This window comes from Elaeis guineensis, chromosome 1, assembly GCF_000442705.2.
Source record: "Elaeis guineensis isolate ETL-2024a chromosome 1, EG11, whole genome shotgun sequence".
In the NCBI taxonomy this organism is placed as follows: domain Eukaryota; kingdom Viridiplantae; phylum Streptophyta; class Magnoliopsida; order Arecales; family Arecaceae; genus Elaeis; species Elaeis guineensis.
In genome coordinates, this window is record NC_025993.2 from 105,182,324 (window position 1) to 105,196,395 (window position 14,072).

At 39.9% G+C, this 14,072-nt stretch overlaps 1 protein-coding gene across 1 annotated transcript; it reads left to right on the top strand.

Annotated features, from left to right (window-relative positions):
• Positions 1-5,573: 5,573 nt before the first annotated feature.
• On the top strand, positions 5,574-10,902 carry LOC105038260 (beta-fructofuranosidase, insoluble isoenzyme 4). Its single transcript, XM_073258349.1, has 7 exons — positions 5,574-5,801; positions 8,025-8,033; positions 8,124-8,980; positions 9,458-9,620; positions 9,761-9,998; positions 10,281-10,374; positions 10,530-10,902. Exons 1-7 carry the CDS (start codon positions 5,624-5,626, stop codon positions 10,719-10,721), a joined length of 1,731 nt encoding a protein of 576 aa, XP_073114450.1. The 5' UTR covers positions 5,574-5,623; the 3' UTR covers positions 10,722-10,902.
• The last annotated feature ends 3,170 nt before the right edge of the window (positions 10,903-14,072 follow it).

A 14,072-nucleotide genomic window follows, 5' to 3' on the forward strand; every position in this document is an offset into this window, starting at 1 on the left:
AATCACTGTGAGTCGGTGAAGGCTTTTAGGTTGTCAATGTCAAGCTCTTTGGCAATCTTTAAGCCGGCTAGGAGTGCTTCATACTCAACTGATTATTTGAAGCTTTGAAATTGAATTGAAGGGCATATTCCGTTACAATCTCTTCGAAATTAGTGAGGATGAGACCGGTTCCACTGCCTAATGCATTAGATGCTCCATCAATATGTAGCACCCACGCCGATGTTAAGTCTGGCTCGAGAGTTGCAACTTATTTTATTTTGTCATTGGATTCATCCTCAAGATTATTATCAGGTATAGTACACTCGATAACAAAATCGGCCAAAACTTGTACCTTTATCGATGGACATGGACGATATTGGATATCAAACTTGTTAAGTTTTATTATCTATTTTGCCATTCGATCTGAAGTATCAGGTTGGTATAAAATTATCTTCAACGACTGATCTATCAAGATGACAATGGATGTGCCTGAAAGTATGGGCGAAATCGCTGTGATGATATGATTAGAGCATAGATCATCTTCTCGACCCTTGAATATTTTATTTCAGCATTATGAAGCACCTTGCTAGTATAGTAAATCAATCATTGAATTCGATTCTCATCCTCTTGGACGAGTACTGAACTAACTGCTTCAATCGAAGTCGCCAAATAGAGATACAAAATTTTTCTGACCTTTGATTTTGTAAGTAGCGATGGAGATACCAGATATTATTTTAGATCTTCGAAGGACTATCGGCACTCATCTGACCATATAAAGTCCTTTGCTTGTCTTAAGATCTTGAAGAAGGGCAAACATCTTTCTATCGATCTTGATATGAATCGACTGAATGCAGCGATCCTTCCATTAAGTTGTTGTATCTCTTTTTTAAAACTTGGATGCTTAATATTGATGATAGCTTTTATTTTCTCAGGATTGGTTTTGATTTCTCGTTGTGACATAAGAAATCTAAGAAATTTTTCAGAAGTTACACCGAATGCACACTTGGTTGGATTTAGTTTCATCTGATATCTTTGAAGGGTGCCGAAGGCTTCTTCCAAATTTCGAATATGATCAAAAGTTTGTGGGCTTTTCACTAGCATATCATCCATGTAGACTTTTATATTTCATCTAATTTGTGCCTTGAATATTTTGTTGACTAGTCATTGATAAGTAGCTCAAGTATTTTTTAAACCAAATGGCATTACTTTGTAATAGTAGATGCCTTTATCGATTATGAAGGCTGTGTGCTCCTCATCTTCGGGTGCCATCTAAATCTGATTGTAACATACAAAGACGCCCATGAAGCTTAAGAGTCGGTATCCCGAAGTCGCATCAATTAGTTGATCGATCTTTGACAAAGAAAAACTGTCCTTCGGACAAGCCTCATTTAGATTTGTATAGTTGACGCAGATTTTTTATTTTTTATTAATTTTTCTCATCATCACTATCTTGGCGAGTCAATCGAGATAATTAACTTCTCTGATGAAGCCAGCTACGAGGAGCTTGTCGACTTCTTCGTCGATGATCTTTTGCTTTTCAGGAGCAAAAGATCTTTTTTTTTGTCTCATCGCTCTAACTTTTGGATCAATATTTAGTTGATGGGTTATTATTTTTGGAAGAATGCCGGGCATATCAGTTGCTGATCAAGCAAAAATATCGACGTTTGCTTTTAATAGATTTATTAATTATTGTCGCTCCGGATCAGATAGCTGTGATCCAATTTAGACCGTCTTCTCAGGATCTTTTTCTTTTAGTGGGATGAAAACTAGTTGTTCGACTGGTTCATCTCTTTCTTCATTTTCTCTTTGGTCTAATTTATCAACGGACAAAGAGTCTTCAGATTTATTATTTTGTGTAGAGACAAAGAAGCAATATCGAGCAAGCTATTGATCTCCACGCATTTCTCTGACTCCATTTCTAGTTGAGAATCAGATCTGCAAATGGTATATTGAAACTACTGCTCTCAAAGTATTAAGTCCAAGTCGTCCAAGTATGGCATTGTAAGCTGATGGAACTCGGACGACAATGAAGATTAGGAGAACAGTGCTTTGTTGGGGATCTGTTCCTGTGGTTAGTGGGAGAGTGATTTCTCCTTCCATCGTAACTGCATCTCCAGTGAAATCGACTAATAGCATCGAGATTCTTCTAAGTTGATCAGTCGGTAGTCGCATTCGGAAGAAAGTCGAGTAAAAAAGAACATCTGTTGAGCTTCCATTATCAACTAAAATTTTTTTTACATCATACTTTGCTATCATCACCGAGACAACGACAGCATCATCATGGGGAGTTTGTATTTTTTGAACATCATCTTTCAAAAAAGTAATTACATTATCGAGTCGTCGTTTCTTTTCCAACTCTTCTTCGAAAGTTGCCCCCCAGTTCTTTGATCGTTTGGAGATCATATAGATTACTCTCGTCATTGGTCGATTGTTAATTATCTCCTCAGCTTACGACTGAGGTTGTTAGTCGGTGGGAGGTTGAGTCGAATGATCGCATCAAAATTTTTTAAGATAGCCTTGTCAAATCAGGGCCTCTATTTCATACTTAAGCTGGATGCACTATTCAATATCGTGACCATGATCACGATGAAATCAACAGTACTTCTTCCTGTCACGGCTCCTCGATGATGCTTTTATTGGTGGGAGATGTCGAAGATACTCCTCTCCTTCGATCTTCATCAAAATCTACGCATGGAGAGAAGAAAGAGAAGTATAAGAGTCATACCTGCCATAGCTGTTTAGTTTTGGACTCCGTCATCGAGGTGAAGCTCACTTATTGGTAGTCGGCCTATTTGATTCGATCGGAGCTTCACTTTTTTTCTGCTTCTTTTTCTGATCTTTTTCGTTAGTTTGGCATCGGTCAGAAGCGCCCTCATCTACACGGATATACTTATATGTGTACTCTAAAAGTTCAGCATAGGTCCAGAGGAGAGTCTTGTCTAGAGCATAGGTGAATCTGGATCCCCTCAGACCCCTCTTCATGGTCGATATGGTCATATCTTTATTGAGGTCCCTGACCTCAAGTGTGGCTGTGTTGAAATGAGCCACAAAATCTCTCAACGTCTCTATCTTGTCCTGCTTAATGGAGAAGAGATTGTCCGATGTCCATGGTACTTTTCGGCTAGTGCTGAAGTGGGCCATGAAAGAATGCTTGAATTGCTCGAAGGAGTTGATGCTCTCCGGCTAAAGCCCAGAATACCAGGCTCGAGTAGCTTTCCGAATAGTCATCCGGAAGTCGATGCATAAGAGGGCGTCGGTTGTCCCCTGAATCATCATGAGAGTCTTATAGCTCTCTAGATAGTTGATCAGATCGGTGGAGCCGTCGTATGGCTCCATCTACGATATTTTAAATCGAGACAGAATCGATTCAAATAGAATGTGCTAAGAAAAAGGTTGGACAGTACGGAAGTCATAGTCATTGGAGGACTTCCGACTTTCCACCTGATGTCGAGCAAGCTGATGGTCGATCTTCTTGAACTTGCACTCGTAGTCGTCGAGCCATCATTGCCAGAACAATTCGAGGGTAGAATCCTCCGAATAATTTGAGGATGGAGAAGCAGAAAGTGTACGTGGCCTTTTTCCCTTTCTGATACTATGTACACGAGAAGGAGAGGGAGAATGCCATGAAGAATGGGCAGCACGATGGGAGTGCTGAAAATACGGTTGCTCGTCTCGATGAGAGTGTCGAGATAGTTGCCGCTCTGGAGATGAAGAAGGTGAACGCTGTGGAGGATGGCGACTGTGCTTAGACGGTACTGAATGAGCCACCGGCTCCTCCACCGATGGCTACTGCTGCTGAGTTTGTTGCTACTGGAGGCTTTGGACTGCCTCTGTTAATATCTTCATTTGCTGTATTAATGCAACAATTTGTGCGTCTGTGGTAACCACAAGATGCGAAGAGCTGGGCTTTGCCAATAGAGGTGGAGGAGGAATATGTTTCCGATGGAAAGACTGTCTTGCCGATCTTGTTGAGTGTTGAGCTCTGATTTTTGTCATGATTTCTCTCCTACCCGACGCGCCAATCTGTTGCAACCAATCTCCTATTGCGTTTATCGTCAGTGAAGAGCATCTGCAAAATAAAGTCCACACTGACCGAAATTGTGTCCGACGGAGACCATCTGATGCTTAAATCAGTAAAAAGTGGTAAACAGCAGATAAAGAATATTTAAAATGATAGAGTCTCAGCCCAAAATTGTCTAACCAATGCTATTCATTTACCTCCATTTTATAGATGATTCAGAAGTAACCGTCGAGCACGTGGTCCCACTTTTTATCAAGCCATAATCATGGAGTTAATGGGCTGTTTATGCCCATTAATGATCGTGACATGTAGTCGATAACTGTTCATAACAGTTAGACACGTGGGTTCCACATATTTCAGCATTATGTGATCGTAGGATGGACGGTTATACCTGCCATTGATCACATTCTGGTCTTCTACGTTGGCAGTTTCAAGTAACCCGACTGTATGTCGGTAATAGTAGTATGTTGGTAGTCGTGGAGGTTCGAATGAGCATCGGTCGGTAACTCTGATATGTCGATGATCTTCCGTTGGAGATTAACCAAGTTGTCTGTTGATGATTAAGAATGGCCGACTGTTGGTCGATCAACTGATTCGGCATGTTGTGTTTATGAGGCCGATCTATAGTCGGAAGTGGAAGTCGGTTGAATTGTTCCAACATCTGTAATTTTTTAATTTTGTGGATTGTACTAACTTAATTTGTGAGTCTTATAGAATTTTTAGTCCAATTTATCCAAACAGGCCCTAAGTATTATATTTTCTGTCGATCATGCTTGCGAGGATATGATGTGGCTGAACTGAACGTCTCTTTAATAATTTGGGGTTTGCGTCTTCTAGGTTCAGTTACAAGTACATCTAATGAACTGTTCCGCATTTTTCGTTGGAGCACCATCATACTGTCTTCATAATATTCGCTACTTGGCAAGGAATCTCAAAAGATATTCCTTTCCCCTCATTCTGCCATATGTTTATCTACAAGAAAAGCCAGCTAAGTTACAGCAGATGTATTACTTAATGATGGATTAACAGGTATTGACTTACCCTTAAAAAATGGGACAATCTGGATAACTTATGGGTAAATAATTCATGCGAGTCCTACATGCAATCTCACAAAGTAAAACACGTTTATCTAGCAGCGAACTATGCATCAGATAAAACCAAAAACCAACATCTTGCAAGCTCTCTATGAAAAGTTAATTGACGAGTTCTTGTCAAGGAGACTGAGAAGTTGAGAAGTCTCGCCATCAGATGGGGACCAAAAAAAACGACCCCGTTTTAGTCAACATCCGAAACTCAAAATTACTGCGTCTTTTTTCTAATAGAAGCTTTAGGTGTCATTGTCATGCATTGCCATAGACTCGGTAAACAATTTGAATTCCATGTGCAGGAGTCCCTTTCTACGCGGAAGATAATTCATAGCCATTGGTTATTGCATCTTTATCATGTTGTTTCCAATGAGAACACATGGAATCAGCTGTCAAGTCATCTCCATGATCCATTATTAATATTTTCTTCTTCCAACCTACCTAATAAAAAAAACTCTTCTTTTGTTCGTTTTATGCAACTTGTCTTCCTATATAAGTCCTCATTTTTCTTACCCCTTCCCCTATTATCTTTTTCATCATGGCTTCTCTTCATTCGATCCTCTGCTTCTTCTGTTACTCCTTTGTGTTAGCGAGCAATGGTGCGGCAGCTTCTCGCAAAGTCTTCACATTTCAAGAATCTCAGGAGAACTCTTCTATTGCTAGCAACCAGTATAGAACTGCATACCACTTCCAGCCTCCTAAGAACTGGATGAATGGTATGTTTTCCCCAGCCCATCTTTAGGTCTTCTTTATCTTTCAAGGTTGTCTTGTCCACAGTTAACATAGCCTACATCATCACTTTCTGTGAATTGTTTCTCATTCTCCAATTCATCAGTCTCTATTATTTTTTCTGGTCTCTGAAGACTTTTGGGCTGTTCAAAAATTTGAAAATTCATTAGCAATATGAGAATACTATTGGGCACTTTCTTGCGAGTGAGTTTGATATAAAAGATGGACTTGATAATTGATTTTGTAGAAAAAAGTGGGTTAGATTTTATTCTGAGAATAACACATATTTTGGGATCCACAGACAATTTTGCCCTAGATATGAGTTTAAGATGGGGATGCATATTTATTGAATGCCTAGTACATACATATTGAATATGTAGTATATATATTTGGAACATCCAATACATATTTGTTTAGTTTTTGCATGTCTCATATTTGGGCTTATGGATGAAATTGTTGAGAAATCCTAATGTGCTTTGTTTTGCAGCAAATAATAATAATAATAATAATAATAATAAATAATAATAACAATAATAATCTTTTTATTTTCTTGCAAAATCAATAACTACAAAATTTTGAACAATTGATTTCTGCAAAGAATATGCTGTTCTTCCAAAATGAAAAAGGAGTTATCATATTCTCTTTGTTGGTGCTAGAATGATCAATAAGAATCACCCAACTGCATTGCCTTTCATACCTCATCTTGAATATGTTCATCATCTGGCTTACTAACAGCCAAAATTTGTGAATTTACCAAAAAATTTGTCATTCTCGCTAGTCACTGCCGTAAAGAACGTTTACTTTTGGGAGGGCTCGAGGTCAGCTCTTCTTGGACGCTTGACCATGATATACAAGGTTATCAAGAAATAGCTTTAACACTATGTTAGGAATTTGGTTTAGATCTATTTGTTTTTATGAATCTTGATTATTTTTTTATTTTCTGAAATTTTCATACTGATCAAGATAAATCAAGATCTTTATCCATGTCGATATGAGGTAGCTGCCAAGATAGTCGAGGTCTCCATAATTAAAAGCCTTACGCACAAACAGAATTGACAAATCTCGATTGAATTGGCCTGAAGATCTAAAAAAATATTTGGTTTTGAGAGCCGGGGGAGGGGACGGGGGTGGGGATCAAACTTTGAAATAAGAATAGGAATAGAAATGGGGGGTGGGGATCAAATTTTGAAATAAGAATAGGAATAGAAATGAATAACTTCCATTCTAACTGTTTGATTAGTAAAAATTCTATTCTCGTCTTTCAATTGTAGAGAGAAATGAGATGTCTCAATCCTCTAAAATTTAATAAATATTTTTTTTAGTATTTAAATCTCATTCTAATTCTAATTATAATTTTAGATATGAATCAAATATTTTAAAAAATATAATTATTTTAATTTTTATTTCAATTTATTTTGATTCTAATTTTAATCGTAAATTAGGTGCGTCCAAAATAGCAAACTATTTAGGCCATGTCCCAAATCGCAAACTGCGCAATATCGTCTTCTCACACTAAAATTGAAGCAACATATGTTAGCCTTGGCTAAGCTATAGCATCAGCCCCAAGAACTCGTCTCAACGACTCAACCTCGTCCCCATTGGGAGAGCACAGAGTGCATATCGCGATACCACTAAACTCCAAAAAGCCATCTTTTCTCGATCATTTAATCGAACAGATGCTGTACATCGCTAGCCCAACCACTCTTCACAGAGATCTCACCACCTTTGACACCCACCGGCCCTTCCCCAGTTCGCTGGCCGCCGCCACGACCACCATGTCCCGCCATCGAAGTTGACTGCTCGATTGCCCTCGTCGCCACCCCATTAAACGACCCAACTCCACCTTTCGAGCATTTTGGTGGGATGAGGTCACGGGAATTGCCGGGAGGAAGCAGACGCCGGCGGCATCGGAGTTGGAGTTGGTGCCGGAGGTTAGGATGCTTGGCGGGGTTGCGGACGAAGGGACGAGAGGCGCCGCCTGCGCGCTAGAATTGTGTGAGCGTACGGATTTTATATACGTTCGTCCGCATATATCTTTCTTTCTTTTTATTTTTTATTTTTGGGTAAAAGCACATATATTTCTTTTTGGTGTATATTATGTTGGAATAATGTGATAGATTTGTTACGATTTTGCTAAGCTCTGACTTTGTCTTTATATTTTGCATGCCATTGCCACCCAAACACCACTTGGCCCATCAACTGATCCAAAGACCCAAATGGTATGTACTACTTTATTCCCACAAATCCGTTCCATGTTCCCTCTCCAACTGAAATTTGAAAGGTTATAACCACCTCCAACACCAAACCAGGACCCATGTACTACAATGGCATCTACCACCTCTTCTACCAGTACAACCCCTTCAGCGCAGTGTGGGGCAATATCACCTGGGGACACTCCACATCCACAGACCTCATCAACTGGACACCACAAGATCCTGCCATCAAACCAAGCAAGCCCTTCGACATTAATGGATGCTGGACGGGTTCCGCAACAATCCTTCCTGGCAACAAGCCTGTGATCCTTTACACAGGCAGTGACACACAGAACCGGCAAGTCCAGAATGTCGCGTTCCCGAAGAACCTGTCGGATCCATTCTTGAGGGAGTGGATGAAGCCTGATTACAACCCGCTTATGGAACCGGTCGATGGGATCAATGCAAGCCAGTTCAGAGACCCAATGACTGCTTGGCATGGCTCTGATGGCCATTGGAGGGTGGCTGTGGGGGCTGAGATCGAGGGGAATGGAACGGCCATCTTGTACAAGAGTGGTGACTTTGTGCATTGGATGAGAGCTGCATCTCCCTTGCATACTTCGAGAGGCTCGGGCATGTGGGAGTGCCCTGACTTCTATCCAGTGCTATCAAAGGGAAGGCAAGGCTTGGATACATCAGAGAATTCCAAAGATGTGAAGCATGTGCTGAAGATGAGCTTGGGCGAGACGCACAGTGACCATTATATGTTAGGAAGGTATGATCTTGAGAAGGACATTTTTGTACCAGACAAAATGGTCGATGATTATCGGGCATGGTTAAGGTATGATTATGGCAACTTCTATGCTTCAAAGACGTTCTTCGATGTAAAGAAGAAGCGGAGGATCTTGTGGGCTTGGTTGAATGAATCGGACACCAAGGCTGATGGTTTGTTAAAGGGGTGGCAAGGAATTCAGGTGAGTCCTTATCAAACACAAGTAGGTAGAACTTAGAAGTTCTATATATTAAGATGAGATTAATTGTATCATTTTTGATGATAACCAATAGTTAATGGAAATCAGTATCTTTTATTTTTTTTATTTGTGTTGTAATAAGAGGATCTCATTTTAGAAAGGAGATCAATCATGTTGCTAGTCATGCATATCATATTCTTTCGAGCTTTGCATCACAGTATTGGTGCTTTTCTCCCTTTAGAAAATATCATGGTTTCTTTCTTTTACTTTCTATTAATGTGTGCTTCTTCCTCTAATAATTCTCTCGACAGTATTTTGAGGTATATCATCTGGTTATCAGCTAGCAACTCATAAGAAATAGAAGTTCATATTGCAATAAAAACATCTATATTTTATTCAATCTCTTGCTTGAGGAAGTTCAATTTCTTTTTGACTCTGCAAATTTATACCAAAGGAACCCTTACTCCTGGTGGATTTCAGGCAGTTCCCAGGACTATCTGGCTAGATAGCAATGGAAGGCAACTGGTACAATGGCCTGTTAAAGAGCTTGAATCTCTTAGAAGAAATGGAGCCCATTTGCATAACACAGAGATCAAAACAGGAGGCCTCTTTGAAATCAAAGGAGTAAAAGCTTCACAGGCTAGTCCTTCATCTAATATCTGATTTGGTGTTAAAAAATACTACTACTTTAGCTCCTCAAAATAATACTCCAATGCTATAGATGTTAGCCTAATGTCATTTCTGTATGGTGGTTTTTGTTGTGCTGATCTTCCAAACAGGCAGATATTGAAGTAGATTTTGAGCTACCAAACCTAGAGATAGCAAAGCCCTTCGATCCTTCTTGGCTGATAGACCCTCCAAAGCTTTGTCGTGACGAGGATGCTTCTGTTCAAGGTGGGCTTGGGCCCTTTGGGCTGTTGATCTTGGCTTCTCATAACCTAGAGGAACACACTGCTGTCTTCTTCAGGGTATATAAAGCTCACAACAGACACATGGTTCTTTTGTGTTCTGACCAAAGGAGGTAACTGATGCAACTTTGTCTTACTATGAAACATGTAGGAGGAAACTGAAACTACCAAAAACTTTACACCAAACCTACAGTACAACTTTCTTGGCACTAAAAGCATTTTGTTTTATGATAAGCCTATAGCAAAATTATTTTGAGGCTTCCCCTGTATCAAAATCTTGTCATGCAATCAGTCTGCTTTCAAATTTATAATGACCCATGTGTTTAGTAAGATTGGCACATATTGCTGAGTTTCTGCATGTTTTGTTACTGTTCTATTTTTGATTCCAAATGCAGATCCTCTTTGAGACCAGAAGTTGACAAGCCAGCATATGGGAGCTTTGTGGATATAGACATAAAAAAGGAAGGAAAGATTTCTCTGAGGACCTTGGTGGGTTGATGAATTTTTAGTTCTTTGATCTTTCTGGCTAGTTTGTAATTAGAGTGCTAAATAAACATATGACCATATGTCATCTGAACTATGTTTTATACTCCTCAAAAACATGTAATCTGAAGGACTTCTGACACTGAGGATTTTGAATACAGATTGATCATTCAGTCGTAGAGAGCTTTGCTGGTGGAGGGAGAACATGCATCACTGCTAGAGTTTACCCTGAAGTCCTTGTGACAGGCGACATCCATCTATATGCATTCAATAATGGAACCGAGACCGTAAAGGTTTCGAAACTTCAGGCATGGGACATGGCCAAACCTTGGATAAATGTAGAAGGTGAATAGATAGTCATGAGAAATCAACATGGAGGAGACTAATGGGTCATATTCTTAATTTGTCTGAAGCCTCATTCGATTCATGTGAACAATGTGCTTGCTGGGCATGCTTAGGTTATACAAGGAATGCTCAGGCATCCACACGTTGTATGTAAACTTTTCAAATAAAATTTGATAAGGTTGAAACCTAGATTCCATATTTTCTTCTGCTTTCTCTTCGTTGCATTCTTTATGCTAGCCTGCTGTACCATGTTCATTTCATTTCCAATTGAAATGAATGGATGGGACACATCCTTTTTCTGATAAATGAAATCTAACTTTCATCAAAAAAAATAACCATCCAACTTCCCATTTCTTATTCCTAAACTACTATGACTTTTTTGGCACCACATGATTCTTAGCAGAAATTGGGGGTCATCACAACTGTTGAAACAGGGGAGAAATTATTAGTTAGAATGGTTCTACCACGTTGTAAGAGCCACAGCTGACGTGAAGAATCCGCGAAACAGGGGAAATGAGCTGGACTGACTTCCATGATTGTTCACGCTCTTCAGAAATTGAGTTTTGTTGCAGAGGGAGCGGGACTTTATCTCCACATCAGTTGTTTAGTCCGGCCATCTTGCCTTAAAAGGCTTCGATACCCTCTAGTCCTTTGAGAGGCGTCTTTTGGCCCACGCAATGTGGCTCCGAAGGATAAAGCCATGCAGGAACCCCACAGGGACGCTCAAAGCGGACAATACCTCACAGGTAGGTGGGGCCGCATTACGCCCACGTGGCTATGGACGTGTCCCGAAAGCTGGTCCGACCTTATGAGTCTGACTGATCGGATCATAACACTGGTAGCCCATATAGGTTTCCCCCCAACAGGCTCGGTCCCCTGATTAGGGGGGCCACTGTTGCGGAGGGAGCGAGACTTTTGTTCCACATCGGTTGTTCAGTCAAGCCACATTGTCTTATAAGGCTTCGACACCCTCTAGCCCCCTGAGAGGTGCCTTTTGGCCCACGCAACATGGTCCCAAAGGACAAAGCCATGTGGAGTCCACTCCCCAAAGTGGACAATACCTCCTAGACAGGTGGGACTGTCTTACTCCCACGTAGCTATGGGTGCATCCCGGGAGCCAGTCCGACCTTATGAGCTTGGCTGATCAGACTATAACAAGTTTCATGGCTAGACTGACTTTCATAGATGAGGAGGAAGTCTAATTGCTTGATCCATTTGCCAAAGCACCATAAATATTGTTTTTATAATATTCACTACTTGGCAATGAATCTCAAAGGATAATCTTTTTTTTTTTTTATTCGGCCATATGCTTATCTACAAGAAAACCAGTAGCCAACTAATTTATCGCAGATGTATTACCTCATGAAGCATTAATAGGTATTGGCTTACCCTTAAAAAAATAGGCAATCTGAGTATTTTGTGGCTAAACAATTCTTGCAAGTTTTAAATGCAATCTCACCAAGTTAGACAGGCTATCCGGCAGACAACCATGTATGATCAGACAAAACCTACAACTAATATCTTGCAAGCTTGATATGAAAAGTCACAAGTTCTTGTCAAGAAGATCGAGAAATTAAGAATTCTCGCTATTGGATGGAGACAAAAACAACAACCCTATTTTAGTCAATGTCCGAAACTCAAAATGACTATCTCTGAAAAAAGATCTTTTGCAATGCTACTTCTGCACTACAAGATATGGTATCATCAACGTGCAGTATTATTATGAATAGCTACCATGTTATCTATCTTGGAGATAGACGGCGCTCTTTCGTCATCATGATATATCATATATTGCATCAATAATGCCTCATCGTATGCTGGAAATAAATAAGGACTATCCATCATGATATAATAATTATCCATAATGATACCATAATCTACAATACAAAAATATAACAATTATCCATAATGATACCATAATCTACAATACAAAAATTGTACAAGAGAGCTGTTGACAGTTTTGAGAAACAGTTCTTCAGGAGACATTTTGACAGCTTGGAATACTGACCTCACAATAGGCAGGCCTATTCATAAAGGCACTTATTCCATCACTACAACAAAATCTTGCCCGGACCATTACGAATGTATACGGTCCGCACGACAACAAAAGTCGGATATCTTTCTTTGAAGAGCTGAGGAATATCAGAACCTTCACACCAGGTCTTTGGATCGTTGTTGGTGACTTCAATGCCATCAGATTTTCTTCAGATCGTTTTGGATCAACTGACAACCCCATGGCCTTCAGAATGTTCAACGATCTCATGAATTCACTGGAACTTATTGAGATTAACAGCCCTTCCAAGAAATTCACCTAGTCCAGCCTTCGAGAGAACCCGAGTCTTGTTAAATTGGATAGGTGCTTCATCTCAACCGAATTCTATAAGCTATTTCCCATGACCTCATTGAACACATTAATCCGAATCACTTCAGATCATGTCCCCATGTTGCTTTCTCTTCTACCTCAACAGAGTCGTTTCTCAAAGGCTTGCAAGCTGTTCCGTTTTGAAAATCTATGGTATTCTTACTCCGGATTCGATGATCTTATTAGATCATGGTGGGTAGGTGCACCAGGTCACACCGATGCTGCTGCAAACTTGGTTCAAAAATTGAGGTTTCTTCGGTCCAAATTGAGAGAGTGGAGTCATAAAATAATTGGGAACTTATTGGAAAAGAAAAATATGTTGGAGTTTCGCATTGGACAATTAGACGAGGCTGAAGAAGGTAGAGGGTTATCATCAGAAGAATTCGAAGAATGGTATAAGCTGAAGAACGAACTGGAATCAATACTGACTCAAGAAGAGATTATGTGGAAACAGCATTCGAGGAATTGGTGGATCCGTGAGGGAGACCGCAACATGCGTTTCTTCCACATCTCAGCAAGCAATCGTAGAAGAAAAAAAATCTCAGAGATTCAGCATGAGGGAACTATTCTATCAAATCAAGACGAAATTCAGAAGGTCTTTTGAATTTACTATAGTAGAAAGGTTGGAATAGAGCATCAAGAAATTATTCAAGCTGACTGAAAGAATCTGTATCAAGATGACACAATCGAACTTAAAAACCTTGAAGAAGCCTTCTCAGAGAAAAAAATCAAGAACGCCGTATTCGACCTGGCTTGTTGATGGATATCTAGCCAGAATACCACCTTTTAGGATCTTTTCGATACCACACATTATAGCAGAAAAAAAGAAAAAATAAAACAGAAACAATTAGAGACATGGATCAGCGAGAAAAAGACTCACCTCCATGGGGCATGCAAGCTTTACTATAAGAAAAGAGAAAAAATATAAGAGGAGATCACACCCTCAACCCTCGTACACCCAATCTTTCTCTCATAGAAAGCTCTCTCTCATAAAAGC

Bases quoted from the DNA above. Each gene is read 5' to 3' on its own strand.
- LOC105038260 (XM_073258349.1), top strand. From the start codon at position 5,624: ATGGCTTCTCTTCATTCGATCCTCTGCTTCTTCTGTTACTCCTTTGTG. The intron at 9,621-9,760 runs GTCCTTCATCTA...CCAAACAGGCAG, and splicing joins AGTAAAAGCTTCACAGGCTA to ATATTGAAGTAGATTTTGAG. The intron at 9,999-10,280 runs GTAACTGATGCA...TTCCAAATGCAG, and splicing joins TTGTGTTCTGACCAAAGGAG to ATCCTCTTTGAGACCAGAAG.